Source organism: Labeo rohita, chromosome 16, assembly GCF_022985175.1.
Source record: "Labeo rohita strain BAU-BD-2019 chromosome 16, IGBB_LRoh.1.0, whole genome shotgun sequence".
Taxonomy (NCBI): domain Eukaryota; kingdom Metazoa; phylum Chordata; class Actinopteri; order Cypriniformes; family Cyprinidae; genus Labeo; species Labeo rohita.
Genome location: NC_066884.1, coordinates 2,371,740 through 2,395,625, shown reverse-complemented (window position 1 = coordinate 2,395,625; position 23,886 = coordinate 2,371,740). Strand labels below are relative to the sequence as shown.

The window sequence follows — 23,886 nt, the reverse complement described above, 5'->3', positions numbered from 1 at the left end:
TAAATATATTATATATAATATATTAATTATAATATATATATAATATATATTTCTGTTATAATTTCTTCAAGTTAACCTGAACTTTTATTTTGTCAGTTTGTCGTGAACTTTGAGTTTCATTGTTTATTTAACGGCTGAATGGTGAAAATCTTTTGAAGTTGCTCTTATAACAGCATTTATCATGTAGCTCTAGGCGACTGATATTAAAAAAAGCATAAAATAAAATGAAAAGGATTCAGAAAATCAAAGCACAAGCTGCATCTTTCTTTAAACCTCACCAATCATATTTCACTTCTGTTTCCTGTGTTGTTATTTGTTCCAGTCACTTTTCTCTCTTATTTTTTTTCCTGTGTATTTGTTGAGTAAACCACAGACGTTTGGCCCTGAAGAGGCTGATGGGTAATGTGCGTGAGGCGTTTGTGCTGTAGTCATCAGAACGTTTCCCCGAGGCTTTACCAGCTCTGTCGTGTCGCGCGCCTGTAATACAGCAACCATAATTACACATCAGCGGCTCACAACAACTCTGAACGCTGGCATTTCCTCCATTCTGTAGTCTAGTGCGGCTCTCCATTGAAAAGCCGAGCCGTTGTCCCACAGGAATTCAGTTTGGGTGGATTTTTGGTGCCCTTTTTCCAAAACCACGTCTGAGAGCGTCTCCATTGAAGCACAGCGCCCATTAGAGCCGCTGAAGGAGACGCGCAACAGCTAAAGGTTGTTATTTATTTATTTATTTAGAGATTATTTTCCCCAGAAAATATATATCTAAACATCCTAAAAACAAGTTCGGTTTCCTGGAGAAGAAAATATTGCATGAGATATTAAGATTTGTTTTTCAGAGAACATGTTTTGAATTCAGTTTGTTTTTCTTTCCCTGTTGTTGGCAAATTGTTTCTATTCTAGTTAGAAGAAAATGAGAGGTTTTTGCCTAAAACTAGAAAATCTGCATAATAATTATGAGAGCACAAGACAAATACTGTTTTCAATAGTTTTCAAATGGTATTAGCATGTCAAATCATGTATATATATATGTATATATATATATATATATATATATATATATATATATATATATATATATATATGAGGAAAAAATTTAGAGGAAATTGAGAAAATCACATTTTAACCCCTTTAACAATATTATTATTATTATTATTATTATTATTAATTTTATATATCACATTGTAACTCTGTTAACTATTATTATTATTATTATTATTATTATTAATTTTCTGAATATTTCATGCATTTTTTCTTCTCCAGTAAATTGATTTTGTTTTTAAGGATGTTTGGATATATTTTCAAAGAATGACCATATATATATATATATGAATATAATTAATTTTATATTTCAAATTTAAACCCCTTGAACTATTTTATTATTATTATTATTATTATTATTATTATTATATATTATTAATTGTCTTAATATTTCATGCAGTTATTTATTCTCCAGTAAATTGCTTAAAACATTACTATATATATTATACAATATGCTATACATATACAAACACACAAATACTGTAATAAAACCATTATTATTAGTAGTAGTAGTAGTATTTTCTTCATATGCTATGCATTTTTTATTCTCCAGTAAATTGATTTTGTTTTAAGGATGTTTAATGTACTGTGGCAAATATTGATATTGTGTGATATATGTAATATTTTAGAATTATTTAATTATACTTTAATAATAATTTTCTCAATATTTTATGCATTTTTTCTTCTCCAGTAAACTGATTTTGTTTTTAAGGTTTTTTAAGATTTTGTTTAGGCATATTTTTCCTAAAGAATGACTATAAATTTATTATATATATATATATATATATATATATATATATATATATATATATATATATATATATAATATTTAATTTATATGTAATTAATAAAATTGTATATGCATTTTATATATATGTCACTCTAACCTATTTTATTATTATTATTATTATTATTATTATTATTATTATTATTATTATTATTAATATGTATACATACACACACACATACAAACACTGTGAAATAATTTTTGGAAGTTAACATGCTGTAGTCCATCTAATATGATTGAAAACTGTTTGCTCATGCTTTCACAATTATGATGCACATTTTGCATGAATGTACAGTATATGTTAGTGATAAATAAATAAAATAAATTATATTCTGATGCCAGTTGACAATGAAAATTCCTAAAGATCATCATGAGTTCTAGTGAATCTGAATGGCCGTGATCATGTCGAGGCTCGTCTGAGCATCATTCGGCGGCCGAGAGTCGCGGTTGACGCTTCATGGCGTTTGCTGAATCTCTGAAATAGAAGCTGACGGTCTGCCTGACTCCAGCCTTTTTGCAGCCTTGTTAAAAGAGCCGCCGTCTTAAAAGCATCCGTCAGACGGCCTTGTGAGGGAAGGAGAAAGTGAAATGCACAGGATATATCTTGGCTCGAACGGTATGATGGGAAAGGTGTGATGTTGTAGCGCTCAAACGTCAAGTGCGCCTTATACGACAGGTTCATGTGGAGTCCATAACAGTATTTTATAGAAGCACATTGTCAGTATACTCAATATCAACCACAGAAACTAAACTGAAATCAACGGTTTCATACTCTCATGCATTGGAGAAACTTTTAAATAATTTTAAATAATAATAATGATCAATAATAATATGTTAAATTATTATATGTTAAATTTTATCTATTTATCTAAAAGAAAAAATATATATATTTATTGTCATTACATATTACTGCATATATTGATGGATGGAATTGTCTGCCTATCTATAATGAAAATATTTATATATTTATGTTTTCATTCATTATCATTACATTTCCTCACATTTTATATATATTTAATATTATATATATATATATATATATATATGCACTACCGTTCAAAAGTTTGGGGTCAGTACATTTTTATTGTTTCTTTCTTTTTTTTTTTTTAAGAAATTAATACTTTTATTCACCAAGGATGTATTAAGTTAATAATTAAAAGTTTATTAAAAGTTAATAATAAATAATTTACATTGTTATAAAATATTTATATTTTGAATAAACACTGTACTTTTTAAACAAGCAACATTACAGATCCAGCAGTATATTTAACCGTGGGCATGGGATACTTTTTGTACCAAACCTATCTTAAGTGTTTGCTGCCAGAAAGCTCTTTTTTTTAGTTTCATCTGACCACAGAAGCCATTCCCATTTGAAATTCAGGTTGTGTCTGACAACTCAATATGCTGGAGTTTGTTTTTGGATGAGCAAGGAGGATTTTTCTTAAAACCCTCCTGAACAACATGTGGTGACGTAGGGGCTGTTTGAATTTTTTTTTTTTTTAGTCTTTTGGGCCCAAGACTCAACTAATCTCTGCAATTCTCCTACTGTGATCCTTGGAGAGTCTTTGGACACTTAAACTCTCCTCCTCACCATGCATTAGGACGATATAGACACACATCCTTTTCCAGGCAGATTTGTAACATCTTTAGTTGATTGGAATTCTTAATTATTGTCCTAATGATGGAAATTGGGATTTTCAATGCTTTAGCTCTTTTCTTACAGCCACTTTCTATTTTGTGAAGCTCAACAATCTTGTTCTGCACATCAGAACTATATTATTTGGTTTTATTCCTTGTGCTGGATGATTAAGGAAATTTGGCCTTTGTGCTCCTCATATTTATAATCCTGTGAAACAGCAAGTTATTGCTGGACAATATCATACTCCTAGTCATTCTAGTGTGCTAAATAAATGCAAATATGAATGGGAATATTCTTCAGAGATATTTTACTCATTATAATTTCTAAGGGTGCCAATAATTGTGCCCAACATGCATATGAGAAAAACATTTATTTCATAACGTAAGTTTCCCCCCACTTTTAATTGTTTTATTCAATGAAAGGTTAGCATTTTGTGAATTTTTTGAATGTAAGATCATAAAGATAAACGAAGCAGATTTATTTTCATAACCGTCTTTGCTCATATTTACCAAGGGTGCCAATATTAGTGAATGGCACTGTGTGTGTGTGTGTATATATATATATATATATATATATGCACACATTATGTTTTATGATTTATATGTTACACATTTTAAATTAAATAAATAACTTAAAAATTTAAACTTGTTTGTATTAATTGTTTTATATTATTGTTATTATTATTATGTAATTCTTGATGTTAACTATTAATATTATTGAAATATTAACAGTGATTTTATTCTGTCAGGTCATAGAAATGTTTTTGTTTCTATATAATATTTAATATATATTCCTAACAATTTTTATATTAATATGTTATATTTTATTATTTTATTGTTAAATGTGTTCCTATATGTAAAATTGTATTATATATTCAATATATTATTTTATATTGTTATATATGTTTATATACTTGTATGTACAAATATGTTATGTAATAATAATCAAGAAATGTAATAATTTTGTAATAATAATTTTAATAATATTAATATAAGAATATTCATTTTCTTATTATACAAATTTAAATGAATTAAAAGCTATATATATATATATATATTTTTTTTTTTATTAATTACTTAAATACATTTACAACTTATTTGTATTAATTGTTAATTATTATTATTATTATTATTATTATTATGTAATTCTTAATGTTAACCATTATTGACTTATAACAGGTAGTTTATTGTGTTTCTTTTATTTATGATATTTCTTACATATTCTTAACAACAATTCAGCTATTTTTCTATAGGGAAATAACCCAAGCTGAAGTTTTGAACTGCATTAATGTGTTTTGTTGTATGTCTTGTCTCCTTTATGGACAGCCTGAATTACTTTTAAATGAACTTTTAATAAAGTCAGAAAGCAATCGTTGTTTTTCATTACTAATGTCAGTACTGCATAAACAACTCTGTTTGATCCATTTTCCATTTTCTTTGCTCCACATCATTAAGGTGTGGACGTTTCACCAAGCTGCTTGTGTTTTCGTATTATCCACAGCGTTATATGCGCAGCAGCGTCTAAATGACGTCCCAGGGTCCTGTGCGTTTATTCAGCTAATACATTCGCGGCTTCCATCAGTCATTCCTCGCGGGAGCTGATCATTTACGGCTTTATCTTCCGCCGCTGTTTGTTTTCAGGAGGTGAAGCCTTCAGTCTAATGTTATTCAGCAGTAAATGGCCTTTAAAAAGTCATTTCCAGCTGCTGAGCTGTGCATAAGCATCCAGTAATGAAGTCGAAAATGTCTCTGCTGCTCTACAGCGAATTAAAGAGATTTCCCGCAGAGGTCAAAGGTCATGACCCCAAAAGCCGCGTTTCCTCCTGAGCGTGTTTCGCCAGATGAAAATTAAATATTAACTCCAGGCTGGAGTTTCTTTGTTTCCGTTTCTGTTTTTCTTTCGCAATTGGATGTCTGCGCTGGAGAGGATTGTGGGTTTTTTGTGTTCAGACTGAAAGTGAAATGTTCGTGCTGTCTGCTGCTGTCTTGGATCAATACTGCACATTTCCCACAACGCTCAGGTTCCTGCTGTCAGATATCATGGCAATTAAAGGAGAGGTTTACTCAGAATGAGATTTCTGTCATTATTTACATACGTTGAGAGTTTTTTACTCCAAAAATGACCTAAATGCACTAAAAATTAGTATTAAAGTAGTCCATCTGTTGAATGCGTTATATTCCAAGTCTTCTGAACTCATACAGTAACTGTGTGTGAGGAACAGACTGACATTTAAGCCTAAAAAATAAAGATTACATACTATGTTTTATCTGAAGGCTCTGGTTCTACTCGCAAGACTCTTTTTTTATTATTATTATGTCAGTGGAATTAGAGTGTTGTATTTTAGTTCATGTTTTTCATTTAATATTTTGTCTTTTAGGGGATTTTATGGTACCTTTTTTAATCATTTATAATATTTATTTTATTTTATTTTATTTTATTTTATTTTTATTTATTTATTTTTGCCCACATCACGTGCCAAAACATTTACAAAATTAAAAAAAAAAAAAAAATCCCCTGTAAAAAAAGTTTTTGGTTGAAAAAATGAAGTATGAAGTTACAAATTCTATACAAAGAAATAAAATAAAAAAAAAAAAAACATTGGTCAAAAAATGACAATTTTCAATTTTCAAAGTTGTAAATAAAGCATAAGGTGTTTTATACTTTATTTTATTTTATAATATCTCATTTTTATTTTATTACATTTTATTGTTTTTTCTTATTTTATTTATTTTTTATTTTATTTTTTTTTTATTTAATTTATTTTTTTTATTTTTTTTGCTCACTTCAAGTGCCAAAATCTTTATCAAGTTTCATGCCATTCTGATGAAGTAAAAAGTTCTATTAAAATAAAATAAAAAATAATAAACAATGGTCAAAAAATGACTGTAGTGGGCTAATATACACTAAAAATATATTTTTCAAAGTTGTAAATAAAGCATAAGGTGTTTTATATTTTATTTTATAATATCTCATTTTTATTTTATTTTATTTTATTTTATTTTATTTTATTTTATTTTATTTTATTTTATTTTATTTTATTTTATTTTATTTTATTTTATTTTATTTTATTTTATTTTATTGCCCACTGAAAGTGCCAAAACCTTTATCAAGTTCCATACTATTCTGATGAAGTAAAAAAAAAAAAAAACAATTTCTTTTTGTTTTGGTCGAAAAATTACTGAAGAGGGTTAATATACACTGAAAAAAAAAAAATTCTAAGTTTTAAATAAAGCATAACTTGTAATATAAACTAAGTATATAAAAGTATGTTTTACAAGAAAATACTATTTCATCTTTCTACTCTTAATTTCACATTTCATTGAGTGTTACTTGACATTTTTTTTAAGTTAAAATAGTTTCAAAGTAAATCCTTAACCTATTTTTTTTTAATGTAGTGCATCTCATATGCATTGTTTTTATGATGCTTTATTATTATTTCACAACATCTCATTTTGTGCTTCATGGAAGACAGTAATGCATGCATGCTTTTGGAGCGACACGAGGTGCGAGTAAATAATGACAGAGGTTTCATTATTGGTTGCTCTGGTAGTGTGTTTTATTCTGGCAGGTGAAGTCTGTCAGATATGATTCTGCTGGAGTCGGTGTCTCCAGCTATGGGTCATTAGTGATCTCTCTGATACGAGTGCAGGGGGCCAATCAGGTTGCTCTTCTCCTGTCCTTCTCATCTCAGCCCTCATTTCGCGCTGCACAAATGCATTAACCAGGAGATGTGCTGCCCTCATTCTAGCAGAGGCCACAGTATGACTCTCTAGAGCCCAGCGCTTTTGAGACTGAAGTTTGACCTTCTGCTGGCGACAAAAACTCTGCTCTCAATGACCATCCACAATCTCAAATTTGTTTTTTGGATTAGGGAAATACATATGTCTCTGTGTGTGTGTGTGTGTGTGTGTGTGTGTGTGTTTTCACTTTTCTGTTTTTACTTTATTTTTAGTTGCATTTTTTGTATTTTTTTTGTGTTTTTGTCATTTTAAATCGTTTTTTTATATCTGTATAGTTTTTATTCATTTTTATCTATTCGTTTAATTTAATTTCAGTTATTTTAGTACTTGAAATTAAACAAAAAATGGGAAAATTTGCCTTGGCAACTAGCTGAAATAAAAAACGCTACCAGTCAAAAGTTTTTGAACAGTAACACTTTTTATGTTTTTTAAAAGAAGTCTTTTCTGCTCATCAAGCCTGCATTTATTTGATTCAAAGTACGGCAAAGAGAGCACAATTTTGAAATATTTTTACTATTTAAAATAACTGATTTCTGTTTAAATATATTTTAAATGTAATTTATTCCTGCGATCAAAGCTGAATTTTCAGCATCATTACTCCAGTCTTGAAATCGTTCTAATATTCTGATTTGCTGTTCAAGAAATATTTATTATTATTATCAATATTTAAAACAATTAAGTACATTTTTTTTTCAGAATTCTTTGATGAATAGAAAAATCCAAAGATCAGCATTTATCTGAAATAAAAAGCTTTTATAGCATTATACACTATACCATTCAAAAGCTTGGAGAAATGATAGAAATTAATACTTTTATTTAGCAAGCATGTTTTAAATGGAGCAAAAGTGATGATACAGGCATTTGTAATGTTACAAAAGATTTCTGTTTCAGATAAATGCTGTTTTGAACTTTCTATTCATCAAAGAAACCTGAGAAAATTCTACTCAGCTGTTTTCAACTTAATAATAATAATAAATGTTTTTTGAGCAGCAAATCAGAATTTTAGAATGATTTCTGAAGGATCACGTGACTGGAGTAATGATGCAAAAAATTCAGCTTTGAAATCACAGGAATAAACTACATTTTTAAATATATATACAAATGGAAAACAGTTATTTTAAATAATAAAAATATTTCAAAATTTTACTGTTTTTGCTGTACTTCGGATCAAATAGATGCAGATTTGGTGAGCAGAAGAAACTTCTTTAAAAATATTTAAAAATAAGTGAAGTAATGAAGTAAAAAATTAAAAAAAAAAACATTTTCAGTCAAAAAAATTACTGAAAATTTTAAAATAAAGTGTAAGTTGTAATAAAACGTAAGATTATTATAGTATGTTTAACAAGAAAATACTATTTAATCTTTCTTACGATTTCACGTTTCATTTAATGCAACTTCACATTACTTTACATTATTTTTAAAATTTATTACATTTTTTCATTTAATCTTTTTTCTTTTATTTCTTTGTTACATAGTTACGCCAGTAGTTAGCAGCAATATCTTCACGAACGAGTCATTGATTCATTCACATACCCGATTCACTCATGCTGATTCATGAACAAAACAATTGACTGTGTATGATTGAGTCATTGAATCATTTCTTTAACTGATTCAGAAACTAAACACCACCCACTCATACAGTGCGTTGCTCAGAGATGCACATTTCTATTTTGTTAGAAACTATTTTTGTTTTAGGGAACCAGGAATATTGTTTCTAAACTGTAAGTTACTAATGCAGTCGTTCTGTTTAATATCAGAAAATGTGCATCATTAATGACACAAAGTTATATAATATTGATACTGATTCAAAACTTGCTTAACTGAAAATAATAATAACTTCAGTGTGATTCATTAGCGTTGATTCCTTCGTATTGATTCAGTTCTGTGAATGATTCTTCAGACTGAATCAAATACTTTTGAACTATATTGAATCATTCGTTCAGTAATCAGACTCCAATGGTTTCAGTGAATGATTTGATTCACTAAAAATTCAATTCAGACGTTATTTTGTGGTTCACAGTTCATTTATTGCGTCATATTAAATACAGACTGAAAACTCGTTCTCAACTCAGAAATAAAAACAAAATATGATGTATCAAGTGAGAAAAGTCCTGTGACTCGGTTAGTCCTTCAATACAAGTCTACGGGATTTTTTACACCTGTTTTATTGCTCACCAGGTGAAAATCTTAAGTCTGATATGGGATGAGTTACACTCTAGTTTAATACTTTTAGAGATTTTTAGAGGTTTGTTCAAATCCCTCAGCCTAAATCGTAGCAATAATAGTGACGTTTGCCTCAGCGAGCACCACTAAAAAGAGCTCAGAGAGAAATATCTGCGTCCCCAGCCGTATTTCCAGCCATCTTTATGTGTTCTTGCTGTCATGATCGTTAAAAACACGTCTTGAGATCTCAATGTTCTGCTCTGGGTTTCGTTCTGCCGCAGTTTAATTCAGTTTTGAAGATGACCTTGTCACAGAAGATGTTGGCACTGAATGGATGTTAACCTGGTTTGTTTGGGTTCAAGGAAGTTTGAAAGTCCATAAGTTTTGGGGGGATTTTATAAACGTTGGAGTTGCACTTGAAATATGAACTGACAATAAGCTCTACTGTGAGTTTTCTCCACCCCGCACAGCCAAAATCATTTTATTTTTTCTTATTTAAAGAGTATTTATTGTTCTTATTTTGACACAGATTGTTTAAAAAATGTTAAATATCCACTATGTTTTTTTATTATTCTAATAATTTATGCGACAACAGTATTTTGGAAATATTTATCATTGCATTTTTTTGCATACTCATGGTGAGATTTTTTCAAATGTTTTAGGCTGCAATTATTTGAGTAAAAATATAGTAAAATCAGGAAAATTGTGAAATATTTTTACAATTTAAAAAAACTCTTTTCTATGTGAATATTTAGTAAAGTGTAATTTATTTCTGTGATCAAATCTGCATTTTCAGCATCATTACTCCAGTCTTCAATGTCACATGATCCTTCAGAAATCATTCTGATATGTTGATTTGCTGCTCAAGAAACATTTCTGATTATTATCAATGTTGAAAACAATTGTGCTGCTTCATATTTTTGTGGAAAAGGTGATACATTTTATTTTTCAGGATTATTCGATGAATAGAATGTTCAAAAGAACAGTAAAATGGCGTTTTAGTGCCACATTAAAAAACAAAATCTAAAATAACGAGATTAAAGTCGTGGTATTTTGAGAATACAATCAAAATATTTCGCAAATAAAGTCGAAATTATGAGAATAAACTCAACATATTTTGAGAATAAAGTCAAAATAATTCTTGTAGTATTTCAAATTTATTTTTGTGGTATTTCAACTTTATTCTTGCAATATTTCAACTTTATTCTCAAAATATTTCGACTTTATTCTTGCAGTATTAAGACTTTGTTCTCGAAATATTTTGACTTTATTCTAGAAATATGTCAACTTTATTCTTGTAGTATTTCGACTTTATCGTAGTATTTTGGCTTTATTGTCGAAATATTTTGACTTTATTCTTGAAATATTTCGAATTTATTCTTGAAATATTGCGACTTTATTCTAGAAATATTTCGACTTTATTGTCTAAATATTTTTACTTTATTCTCATAGTATTTCAACTTTAATCTTTTATTATTTTGACTTTATTCTCGAACTATTTTGACTTTATTCTAGAAATATTTAGACTTTATTCATGTAGTATTTCAACTTTATTCTTGTAGTATTTTGACTTTAATCTCGTAGTATTTCAACTTTATTCTCGAAATATTTCGACTTTATTCTCAAAATTTCGATTTTATTCTCAAAATATTGCGACTTTAATCTTGCGATCTTAGATTTTTTTTTTTTTTTTTTTTTAACATAGCACGAAAACGCCATTGTAGAACAGCATATACTGGAAGTAGAAATCTTTTGATCAAATTAATGCATCCTTAATGAATAAAAGTAGTAATTTAGTTCAAAAAGCATCACTGACAAATTTTTATCAGTTGATGTACTGAACCCATGTATCTGACTGTTTTGGTGCAAGAAACCTGACTAGCATTATAAATGGACTGCATGGGAGGAAACACAGATAGACGAGCTCTTTAAATGCATGAGTGCTGAGAAAGTGTGTGCATGTGTGATTGTGAGGAAACACTTTCACTGATGTGTATTCAGTGCAATAGTAGTTAACAGTTTGCTCTTCTGTTTTGTCTTTCAGATATTTAAGCAGAAGGTGGTGGAGCTGGGCGAGAAGTTGTTACCCGCCTTCAACACGCCCACCGGCATTCCCAGAGGAGTCATTAACCTGGGCAGGTGAGCATCTGACACAGCTTCACCGTCTTCCATTCACAAAGCCATATGTCTCAAATATTAGCCTTTCTTCCTCGCTTTCTGAGAGAAAGAGACGCTTTCTGGCACTCGTGCCGCCCACCTGGCTTCCATTAGCCCACCAGCTCGCTCTGACAGCTGCAGGCAAATTTAATTAACTGATTCTCACGCTAATTCCAGTTAGATGAGTAACAGGAGCCGGTCCCACAGATGGGCTGGGAGAAACAGGGCTCTGGTGTGGCGCTCAGGTTAGTCATGATGGCACAGACTGAAAACACACGTCACCGCCAACGCACTCGTATGACGTTTACTACCGGTCAGCGTCCTGCTCACCAAGACTGCATTTATTTGATTAAAAATACAATAAAAACTGTAAAAATGTGAAATATTTTTACAATTTCAAATAGATGTTTTGCATGTGAATATCTGTTAAAATGTAATTTATTTCTGTGATCAAAGCTGAATTTTCAGCATCATTACTCCAGTCTTCAGTGTCACATGGTCCTTCAGAAATCATTCTAATATGCTGATTTGCTGCTCAAGAAACATTTATGATTATTAGCAATGTTGAAAACAATTGTGCTGCTGAATATTTTGATAATGCAGTCAATAAGTTCACCCCAAAATCATAATAAAAAATTCTGCATTAATAAGTGCAGCCTGTTTTTTGCATTGTGCATTGCATGTTGATATGTCTTGATAGGAGAAAAAGCTAACAAAGCTACTATATCTGGCAAGCACAATTAATTTAATATTTATGTGTAGTAGAAAAATATGTTTATTATAATTATAATAATAATTATAATAATTATAATATATGTATTGTAATATTGTAATATTTATAGTACTTAATATTTATTCATAATATTCGTAATATTTATAATTACTCAAAGACGTGTGTACTATAAAATATTATATAGTATATTTTACATTTTTTTGTTTTATAATTGTAAACTTATAATTTTATAATTGTTATCTTATAAATAAATAAGTTTTTATTTTATGCTGAGATAAGAAATTAGATAAAATAAATGTAAATATAAATATACTATTTATAGTACTTAATATTTATTTACAGTAAAATATGAATAATTACATAATTATAATATATTGAATTTAATAATGCATTTATTTAATAATAATATAATTATAATAAATCTTACAATTTATATAAATAAATACACACATATACATATAAACACACACGTGTATATAGTATTAATATTTCAATATTTATAGTAAAAGGCATGTTTGAATTATAATAAATCATGAACAAAATACATATATAAAAATATAAATATTGCAATATTTATAGTACTTAATATTTATTTATAGTAATATTTATAATTACACACAAACATATGTGTACTATAAAATATAATTATATTAACTATATTTTTTTATTTTACAACTATATAATAATAATAATAATAATACTTTTTAATTATAATAATTCTTATAAATAAATAACATTTTTTATTTTATGCTGAGATAAAATATTATATATATATATATATATATATATATATATATATATATATATATACTATTTATGGCACTTAATATTTATTTATAGTCAAATATTTATAATTACTTAATTCTAATATAGTATATCATATTATTGCAATTATATTAATTATATATTAATTATATTGTTATTATATTATAACTATTTTGACATTTATTTTTAGTACTTTATAATGTTTTATAATTATATAATTATTATTTATCAATTATCGGTTACAATAAATCTTAATCATAAATACACACGTACAAGTTTTGCGTCTGCAAAATGAACAAATATAAATGATGCTGAAAATTTAGCTTTGATCACAGGAATAAATTTGTTCACAAAGCAGTTACTTTATATTGTAATAATATTTCACAAAAGTACTGTTTTACTGTATTTTTCATCAAATAAATGCAACCTCTGTGAGCAGAAGACACTTCTTTAAAAAACATTTTAAAAATCTGAATTTTTTTAAAGTTTACATTATTATTGGTCAAATTCATTGCAGCATCATATGCATGTTTCAAGGCTTCCAAAAGTAAATGTGCATTAATTTCCTTCAAAAATTACCATTTTTTTCTTTTGTTATAAGCATGTGCTCAGCTTCTGTTTTTTTAACCCCAACAAAGACTGATTAAATCGGTTTAAGTCATTTCTCCCACCAGTGAACTCTTTCTGCCTTTTGTTTAACGAACTCTTAGTTGTTTTGTGCCGGTTTCAGTTGGTTTTTCCCGACAAAAGTTTTCTCACTTTCCTCTTCCTCCCGAGACGACTGCGCTATTGATCGTTGCTTCAGAAGGGAAGCGGTGCGTAGCTCGCTCTCACAATGAGAACCAGACACAAATAATCTTGTGAATTAGTTCCACAGTTTCACCGAACCAATCCTGCAGGGAAGAGCGAAACCCGAAATCTGGAGCGGTTCATTTCAGAGTTCATTCAGCATCTCGCTCTCTCTCTTTCCATGTTTTCTCTCTTCAGTTTTTTTTTTTTTTTTGTAATTCGGCAGGAGTGAGACCTGCAGCGTAAACAGAAGCAGAAGCAGTTCCTTTTTAAACAACAGATTAAATTTTAATGGCATGTAATCAAAACAAAGGATAAAATGCTCTGGATGTACTGTTCAAACTGCTCTTCAAATATTTACATAGTTGCACACAAACAAATACACTTCAAAAGTACGTTTTAATCAGTATTTTTGTCTGGTTTTCCAGTACAAATAACTAAACATCCTCAAAAAGATCTATTTGCACAAGAAGCAAAAATTGACAGTGTAAATCTCATATCCAAAAAATATACCAACAAAGACACTACAAAAATAATTTTTTAATCTGTATTTTATCGTTTTCCAATAAAAATATCCAAATATTTTCAAACATTTTTTTTTTCTTTTATTTGCAAAAGAAGCAAAACTTTGTAACATAAACCTCACTATATTCTGTTGTATAAAGACATATATACAATAAAAATGCATTTTAAATAGTACTTTTGTCTTGTTTTCCAGTTAAAATAACTAAACATCTTCAATAGGTCAATAAGTTTGTTTTTTTTTTTACGTTTGCACAAAAAGCAAAACTTTGTAACATAAACCATGCTATTTTCTGTTGTATAAAGACAAATACACAATAAAAATGCATTTTAATCAGTATTTCTGTTTTGTTTTCCAGTAAACATATCTAAAAATCTTTAAAATAGCAATATGCATAAGAAGCAAAACTTTGTAACATAGACCTTACTGTATTCTGTTTTTTAAAGACAAATACACAATAAAAATGCATTTTAATTAGTATTTTTGTCTTGTTTTCCAGTAAAAATAATTAAACATCTCCAGAAAGTCAAATTGCGTGAAAATCAAAAATTGGTAGCATAAGCTTCGGTATATTTTATTGCATACCGACAAATACACTAAAAAAAATCATTTTTTAATTAGTAATTTTTTTGTTTTCCAATAAAAATACCTAATATTTTAAAAAGTTTTTTTTTTATTATTTTTAACATTTTATATATATATATATATATATATATATATATATATATATATATATATATATATATATATATACATACTAAAAATGACAAATACACAACAAAATAAAAATGATTTAAAATATTAATAAAAGCTATAATAGTAGTAAAAAATATTTTAATCACTATTTTTGTCTTGTTTTACAGTATAAATAAATAAACAATTTCAGAGGAGGATGATAAATCAACTTAAATCCCCTCTAATATTGTGCTGTTTTGCGGTTTATCTTGTTTTAACAATGCTAAAAATGACAAAATGACTGATTAAGAGAAAAAAAGTAATCTCAACTGCATTTTTTACCAATGCACCATTATGATGATAATTGTTTCCTACTGTATGTGCGTCTTACAGTGGTATGCGTGTCAAATCGGTGCAACCCTTACGGTAGAAGAATGCTTTGGACTTATGTGCAGTTCATCTGAGATGTTCCCAGAGGCAATAAACTACATTTGTAATCCTGTATTTTTATGGTTCTTCAGTAGAGTCATTAATAGCATCATTATGGATTGGCATTGTGTGCCACACTCATGTGGGGTGCAGCGAACGCTTTTAGCACCTCTGTGTTAAACCATCTACACAGAGAATAACGAGCGCGCCGGCATCCGCTCTGCCTGGTTTGGCGTGCTGTTGTCATGGCTCCGAGCGACGGTGCGGTGAGCTGTGTGGTTGCGATGGCAGCGGTGTGGTGCGGTGTGGTGTGGTGTGGGTGTTCACGGTGCTCCTCTGCTCTCTGTTGCAGTGGCACCAGCTGGAGTTGGGGCTGGGCATCGGCCGGCAGCAGCATCCTGGCCGAGTTCGGCACGCTGCACCTGGAGTTCGTTCACCTGACCGAACTGTCCGGAAACCCCGTCTTCACTGAGAAGGTAAGAATCCTGATGATTCACAATGAGAGGACTCGATACGGGCTGTGAATAAACTCTGTGATTTGTTTTTCTATAGGTGATGAACATCCGAAAGCTGCTGAACAAAATCGAGAAGCCTCACGGTCTCTATCCCAACTTCCTGAGTCCCGTCAGTGGGAACTGGGTACAGCGTAAGTAACGTCTCAGTGGTTTCAATTACATTTACATTTATTTATGTAGCCGACGCTTTTAGACAAAACTTACAAATGAGAAATACAACAAATTTGAATCATTTGATGCCACACTTATTTTATGTACTTTATACACTACTTTTATATCTATCACTAGCCAACGCTAACAACCCTAGAAACATGCTAGCAACATGCTAATCATGATAGAAACATGTTAATCATGCTAGAAACATGCTAAAAACATGCTAATCATGTTAGAAACATGCTAACAGCATGCTAATCCTGCTAAAACATGCTAGTAACATGGTAGTAACGTGTTAATCATGCTAGAAACATGCTAGCAATGTTAATCATTTTAGAAATATGCTAGCAACATGCTAGTAACTTGCTAATCGCGCTAAAAACATGATAGTAATTTGTTAATCATGCTAGAAACAGGCTAACAACATGTTAATTGTGCTAGAAACATGATAGCAACATGCTAATAGTGTTAGAAGCACGTTAGCAAAATGCTAATGACTTGCTAAAGTCATGTAGCATGCTAAATACATGCTAATCATGTTATAAACATGTTAAATGCATGCTAATCCTGTTACAAACATGCTAGCAATATGGTAGTAACTTGCTAATCATGCTAGAGACATGCTAGCAACATGCTAGTGACTCGTTAATCATGCGGGAAACATGCTAACAACATGCCAGCGATATGCTAATCCTGTTAGATTCATGCTAGTAACTTGCTAATCATGCTAGAATCAAGTTAACATGTTAATCATGTTAGAAACATGCTAACAGTATGTTAATCATGCTAGAATCATGCTAGCAACATGCTAGTAACTTTCTAATCATGCTAGAAACATGCAAATCACATTAGAAATATGCTAGCAACATGTTAGTAAGCTGTTAATCATGTAAGAAATATGTTAGCAACATGCTAATAACTTGCTAATCATGCTAGAAACATGCCAACGACATGTTAATCCTGTTAGAACCATGCTAGCAACATGCTAATCATGTTAAAACATGCTAACACCATGCTAGCAACAAGCTAATCAAATATAAATAAATTTTAAAAATAATATAAATAATACATGATTAATATAATTATAATAATACTATTTTATATTACACACATACACAGACACGTGGCTTTTACTAGAAATATTAAAATACTGTGTAAAAATATTGTAATTAGGGTTGTAAAGGGGCAGAACAATTTTTTTTTAGCAAACTTTCCAAAAAATTCTCAAGGTTTCTGGAAATTCACCGGAAATTTTCCAACCCTTTTGCAACCCTAATTGTAATGCACAATGCAAAAAAAATATCTTAAAGACTCTAACAGTAGGCTTTAATTATTAATGAGAAATAGAGTGTAAACTGGGGCAAATTTATTTAAAAATAGCTCAAAAAATGTAATAAATAAATGTGCAAGGTATAATTTATATAAATATAATTTTGTGGGTAAAGCTGATTTTTGTGCACACAGATTGTATGTGAACCTTCCCATCGACCACACTAAAACCTTTAATTATTTACACTCACAAATATTTCTAAATATTCAAATCACATGTAAGATGATATGCTTAAACAGTATGAAATATTTTTTTGTTTTCATGCGAAATGTTTTGCCATTCTCATAAAGGTTGCGAAACCAAATAAATGCCAAAGCCATACAGATAAAAAAGACTTGTAAAGATGTATTATGTTGTTGTGTTTCACAGGTTCAATTTGTAATTGTCTGCAAAGCTGCTTTGTATATTTGAAGCAGACTGAAATATAATTAAGTTCGTGAAGAGCATAAATTCACTGGAGGGCGTCCAGACTGTTGACTGCTGCTGTAAATACATTTGTTTTTGTTATTATTTGTTCTCGATGTTTTTCTCTGCGGCGGGTCACGAGAGCGGCTCTCACGCGCGCCGCCTTTAAATTTCGCAATGCAATTATTCTGGCACGCGTGACATCGATTGAGCCAGCGCGCCTCTCCTGTCAAGCAGGGCCATGAGCCCACAGCCAAGAGTTATTAAAATGATAATAAATCCCATTACCTTTTGGAAATTGAATCTTTCAGATTCACCTGAAAAACAGGAGAAACATTTTTTTTTTTTGAGCGGGCTGAATGTAATCTGCGACTTCAGCGCTAATTGGTGCGGCTTGTGAACGCCTAATGAGTGTCAGCGATAGTGAGAGGAGCGCGACTCCCTCATTCTGATTTGCATGTCAATGGAGCGAAGGGCGGATACCGACATTCCTGCTGTTGTGTTTGTTGATTCCGATTATGGTAGCCGGATCATCCGTGAGCTGAACACAATGAACGGTGTGCATATAAATAGAAAGCATTTGCGTATGATCCTGATTATGATTCCAAGAATAAACAGGATGAATGCCATGAAACCTGCTGAGAACACGTTGTGGGATTTAACCTCAAAATTAAAAAGCAAAGGATGGAAATACAAAATTATATTGAATTATAAATGTTAAAAGAAATAGAATACCTAATTAATCATTTATATATAGTAAAGTTTTTTTAAAGTAGTGATAATTATACATTATATATATATATGTAAAATTTAGTATAATAAGACATATTAATTATTATATAAGAAAAAAATGATGTACTATAAGAAATCTATAAAAAATATTTAGAATTTATACATATGAATTCTAAGATTTATTACAGTCTTAAGTGAAGTACATGTGAAGTACTATAAATATGTATGTACATATTAAATGTATTTATACAATTAATTACAATAAATTAATTATATATATATATATATATATATATATATGTATATATTCTAATTAAAAATGTATTAATTAAAATATTATTCTTGTAAAATGTAAAAATATGAAGTACTATAAATAAATCTCAAACACACACACACAGTAAATGAACTACAATAAATTAATTATTATTTTAATATTTTTTAATTATAATAAATTATATATAAGATTTATTATAATTAAAATATTAATTATTATAAAATTACAATATGACATACTATGATTAAATATAAAAAATATTTATATTTGACAGTGTATATATAAATAAGATTTATTATAATATAATTAAATATAATAATATATAATTACTATTTTTACTATATTATTAGTATGAAGTACTATAAATAAATTAGAAATACTATATGTGTGTGTGTGTGTGTGTGTGATTTATGATTAAAATTCTCAATTATTTAATAAAATATGAAATAAAAATATTTTTTATATTTTTTATATTTTATTTTTAATATATTTTTAGTTTTTACCTTTATACATGCAAATTCTAAAAAGATTTAGATTTATTATATTCACATAATTCAAAATAAATAAAAATGCAAAAAATATATATATATTAAAATTATAATTATATAATTACTAATTATTTCTATATTATTAGTATGAAATATGATAAATAAATCTGAAGTACTATATATATATATATATATATATATATATATATATATATATATATACACATACACACACACACACACACACACACAAATCATATCATAAATCACACAAACAAACATTTTTTTGAATGTTAATAAATATTTGTGTATACACACACACATAATGTTGCCTTGTTTTTTTGTTGTTGTTGTTTTTTAAATTATATTAAATAAATTATTTTACAATTAATACATTTTGCTTCTTTGTGTTGACGTATTTTCTGTTAAAATCTTATTGCCCTTAAAATTAATTTTCTTAATTCAAAATGTTTTTTTAACATGTTTTTTTGTGGGTTACGTGGTTTGTGTGATTCAGGAATTTGTTTTTAACATCATTTCCCCTTGGTTTTCCCAGATCATGTGTCTATTGGAGGTCTTGGGGACAGTTTCTACGAGTACCTGATCAAATCCTTCCTGATGTCTGACAAGACGGATCAGGAGGCCAAGAAGATGTATTACAGCGCTATGGAGGTACGCTAATTATTTTATGCTTTTACTATTTTATGTTCTTGCAGTTTAGTTGCACCTACTATTCCTGGTCTTCAGTATGTTCAGTAAAAAAAAATAAAGAAATGAGTGACTGCACAGGCGATAAGCGTGTAAAATAGATTCCAAGCTTTAATCTAAAGTTGATTAGATTAGTTTAAGATTAGTTTCACCTCAAGCCTCATACTCAAAATCATCCTAGAGGAGAAATAAAACCGAGCAAACACATTCTCACTTATTCTCACTTAATTAGCATATTAGCTTTTTCATTACACAATGTTTCCCTTGAAGAATGAGGTCTGCCAAGATATTAATTACAACTAGATTAAAAGGTTCGTTGAGACATTCAGGTTGGCTTGAGAAAGCCTGACCAGAAAGTGTTTAAGATATTTAAGAAATTTAAGTTTTAAGAAAAAAAGTTTAAGTTGGATGGTTTTTAGTCTGAAATAGTTTCAAGTTTAAAGTAGTTTTAAAAGGGTTAAAGTTTGAATGTTTTGAAGGCAACACAGTTTCAGATAGATGTTGCTAGCATGTTTCTAGCATGATTAGCAAGTCGTTGGCTTGTTTCTAGCATTATTAGCAGGTTAATAGCATGTTTCTAAAATAATTAACAAGTTGTTAACATTTTTATAACATGATTAGCAAGTTGTTAGCATGTTGCTACAATGTTGTTAGCATGATTAGCATGTTGCTAGCATGATTCTAGTATGATTAGCAAGTTGCTAGCATGTTTCTAGCATGATTCTAGTATGATTAGCAAGTTGTTAACATGTTTCTAGCACGATTAGTAAGTTGTTAGCATGTTGCTAGCATGTTTCTAACATGATTGGCAGGTTTCTGGCAGGTTTCTAGCATGACTAGCAGGTTGCTAGCATGATTAGCAAGTTGTTAGCATGTTGTTGGCATGTTTCTAACATAATTAGCAGGTTGTTAGCATGTTTCTAGCATGATTAACAAGTTGCTAGCATGTTTCTAGCATGATAAGCAAGTTATTAACATGTTGTTAACATGTTTCTAGCATGATTAGCAAGTTGTTGACATGTTGCTAGCATGTTTCTAGCATAATTATCAGGTTGCCAACATGTTTCTAACATGAATAGCATGTTACTAGCATGTTTCTAGTACAATTAGCAAGTTACTAGCATATTTCTTGCATGATTAGCCGGTTATTAACATTTTGTTAACATGTTTCTAGCATGATTAGCATGTTACTAACATGATTCTAGCACTATTAGCAAGTCACTAACATGTTTCAAGCATGAACATGTTTTTAGCAAGTTACTAGAATGTTGCTAGCATGATTAGCAAGTTATTAACATGTCGTTAACATGATTAGCATGTTACTAGCATCATTAGCAAGTTGCTAACTTGTTTCTAGCATGATTAGCATGTTACTAACATGATTCTAGCACAATTAGCAAGTCACTAACATGTTTCATGTTTTCAATTCGTTCAAATCGGTGGAAAAGTCGATGTGAAACGTTTGCAACCTGTATAATATTTGATGTTTGTCTCGATAGACGTGCATTGACTCTGATTTTGATTTCATGTTCACTTTAAGTGACTTGTTTTCATCTGATGATGCAAAAATGCAGAAAACTGGTGATGCAAACACAGAAAAACATATGAACGAGTTTTGTGTGGGAACAAAACCAAACGATGAGTCATTTGCTGTTGATCGTTCATGATGGTTTGTGCTGTTTTCTGCTTCTCTAAAGAGGTAAAAACATAAAAACGCAGCAGAGACGCAGAGATGTTTTCCAGTATAGTCTTTGGCAGATTTATACACCTTCAGCTCTCAAAGTCCCGATAGAATCTCAATGAGGCTTGACTTCAATTCTCCACGCTGCATACGGTCTTATACGATACATAAAACATTTCATGCATAAACGTCGGCTCCTACGGCAATATGTGCACGCCGTCCCGCTTTTATATGCGCTTTATTGAAATCCGGCGTCGCCTTGATTTCAAAGCACTTTGCAAAACGAACGGATGTTTCTTCACTCTCACACAAAACACGTCTATCCTTGTGTTTCTCACAGCGGCGCGTTCGGCTGCGATTAATAGCTGCATTATCTTCAGCGTGCATGCATTGTTTTGAGGATCTCAGGCTCCATCACTCAAATATGCTTTTCAGAAAGAGCTGGTAGATGGAATTCACTGCTACACTGTAAATGATCATTGTTTAAAGTGGAAAATAAAACTAAAAGTATGTTTTACAAAAAATACTTTCTTTCTACTTTAGAATTTCTATTTTATAAAATCTAATAAAAAACATTAATTAACCGAAGTAAAGCTGAAATAAAATATAAATATTAGATGAAAAACTTTTTTAAAAAAGTTAAAAGAACATTAGAAATGTCAACTGCAATAATAAATTGAAGTACTAAAGGCTACAAAGGCTACAAAAGGCTACATAGAAACAAAAAAAACAAATTGCGAAAGCTTAACAAAATTACTAAAACTTAAACTAAACTGAAAATATAATAATACAATCTGATTTTAAATGTTAAGAAATAATATGACAATATATGTTAAGTGATTTGATTTTTAGGTGATTTGACTCTTACATTGTTTTTTAAATTTGTAAATAAATCAAAAAGTATGTTCTACAAGAACATAGTACTTCTGTCTTTCTACTTACAAATTTCTATTTTATTAAAACTTATTTTTGTTCATTTTAAGTAACGCTTTAATATAAACTAAATAAAAGAAACTTAAAATACCTAAAAATAAAGTTAAAGTGCTAAAATTACCAAAACTGAAATAAAAATAAATTAAAGATATAGAAACATAAAAATCTAATAAAGCTCTCAGCTCCCTCGTCGCCACCGTCGCCCGTCGGCCCACTAGCTCCACCGGGCTCCCTCGTCCCTCCGGCTCCACCTTGGTCAGTCATCGTCCGGCCATCAGCTCTGGACTCCACTCCTCCGGCTGCGCCTCGTCGCTCCATCCCACCAGCTCCGCTGGCTCCTCCCTCCCTCCAGCTCCGCCTCAGTCCTCTGTCGCTCCGGGTCTGCCGCGGACCTCCGGATCTCCGCCTCGGTCACCAGAGCCTTGGGCTCCGCCTTGGCCCTCCAGATCCTCGGTGTCGCCCAGGATCATCGGCTCTCCGTCTCTGCCTTGGACTCCACCACCTCTGCTTCTCCCTCCGTCGGCTCCGCCGTGGGCTACCATTATGGCTGCGGCCTGGGTCTCGCCTGGCTCCTCCTGCTCCGAGTCCCTCCTGTCTCCTCCCTGGCTCCTCCCTCCGTCTGATCCACCCTGGACCCTTCTGTCTCCTCCCTGGCTCCTCCCTCTGTCTGATCCACCCTGGACCCTTCTGTCTCCTCCCTGGCTCCTCCCTCCATCTGATCCACTCTGGACCCTTTTGTCTCTTCCATGGCTCCTCCCTCTGTCGGATCCACCCTGGACCCTTCTGTCTCCTCCATGGCTCCTCCCTCCATCGTCACCACCCTGGACTTTGTTTGTTGTCCTCCTCCCGAGAGTCCATCCTCTGCCAGAGCCTCCTCTTACACTGACTTTCTGTTACCATCCCACGTCCACTTTGTTTTTGTTTTTTCTACGGCGCGAGGTCGCGCCTTCTGGGAGGGGGGAGTAATGTCACACCCCTGTGGACTGTTTGTGTTGGTTTCTCCCCTCTGTGCCCATATATGTTTTTTTTCTGTTCCTGTCCTTGTTAAGTCATTATTAGTTAATCACCGTCACCTGTCCCTGTATCATTAGCAAAATTTCGATTTTATTACAACTTATTTTTTAAGTAAAGCTTTGATAAAATAAAATATAAATATTCAATGACAAACTTAAAATAACTAAAAATAAAGTTGAAGTGATAAAATCAGCAGAACTGAAATAAAAATAAAT

At 30.5% G+C, this 23,886-nt stretch overlaps 1 protein-coding gene across 2 annotated transcripts in view; it reads left to right on the top strand.

Annotated features, from left to right (window-relative positions):
- The window catches only part of LOC127178374 (mannosyl-oligosaccharide 1,2-alpha-mannosidase IA), a 292,115-nt gene that overhangs the window by 247,943 nt on the left and 20,286 nt on the right, over window positions 1-23,886 (top strand). Inside the window, exons 5-8 of one of the 2 annotated variants that reach the window (XM_051131220.1) lie at window positions 11,412-11,506; window positions 15,791-15,914; window positions 15,991-16,084; window positions 19,892-20,007. In XM_051131220.1, the coding sequence (XP_050987177.1) occupies window positions 11,412-11,506; window positions 15,791-15,914; window positions 15,991-16,084; window positions 19,892-20,007 (429 nt within the window). Of the gene's footprint in view, window positions 1-11,411; window positions 11,507-15,787; window positions 15,915-15,990; window positions 16,085-19,891; window positions 20,008-23,886 lie in introns of both variants that reach the window. The other variant, XM_051131219.1, reaches the window with a different exon arrangement.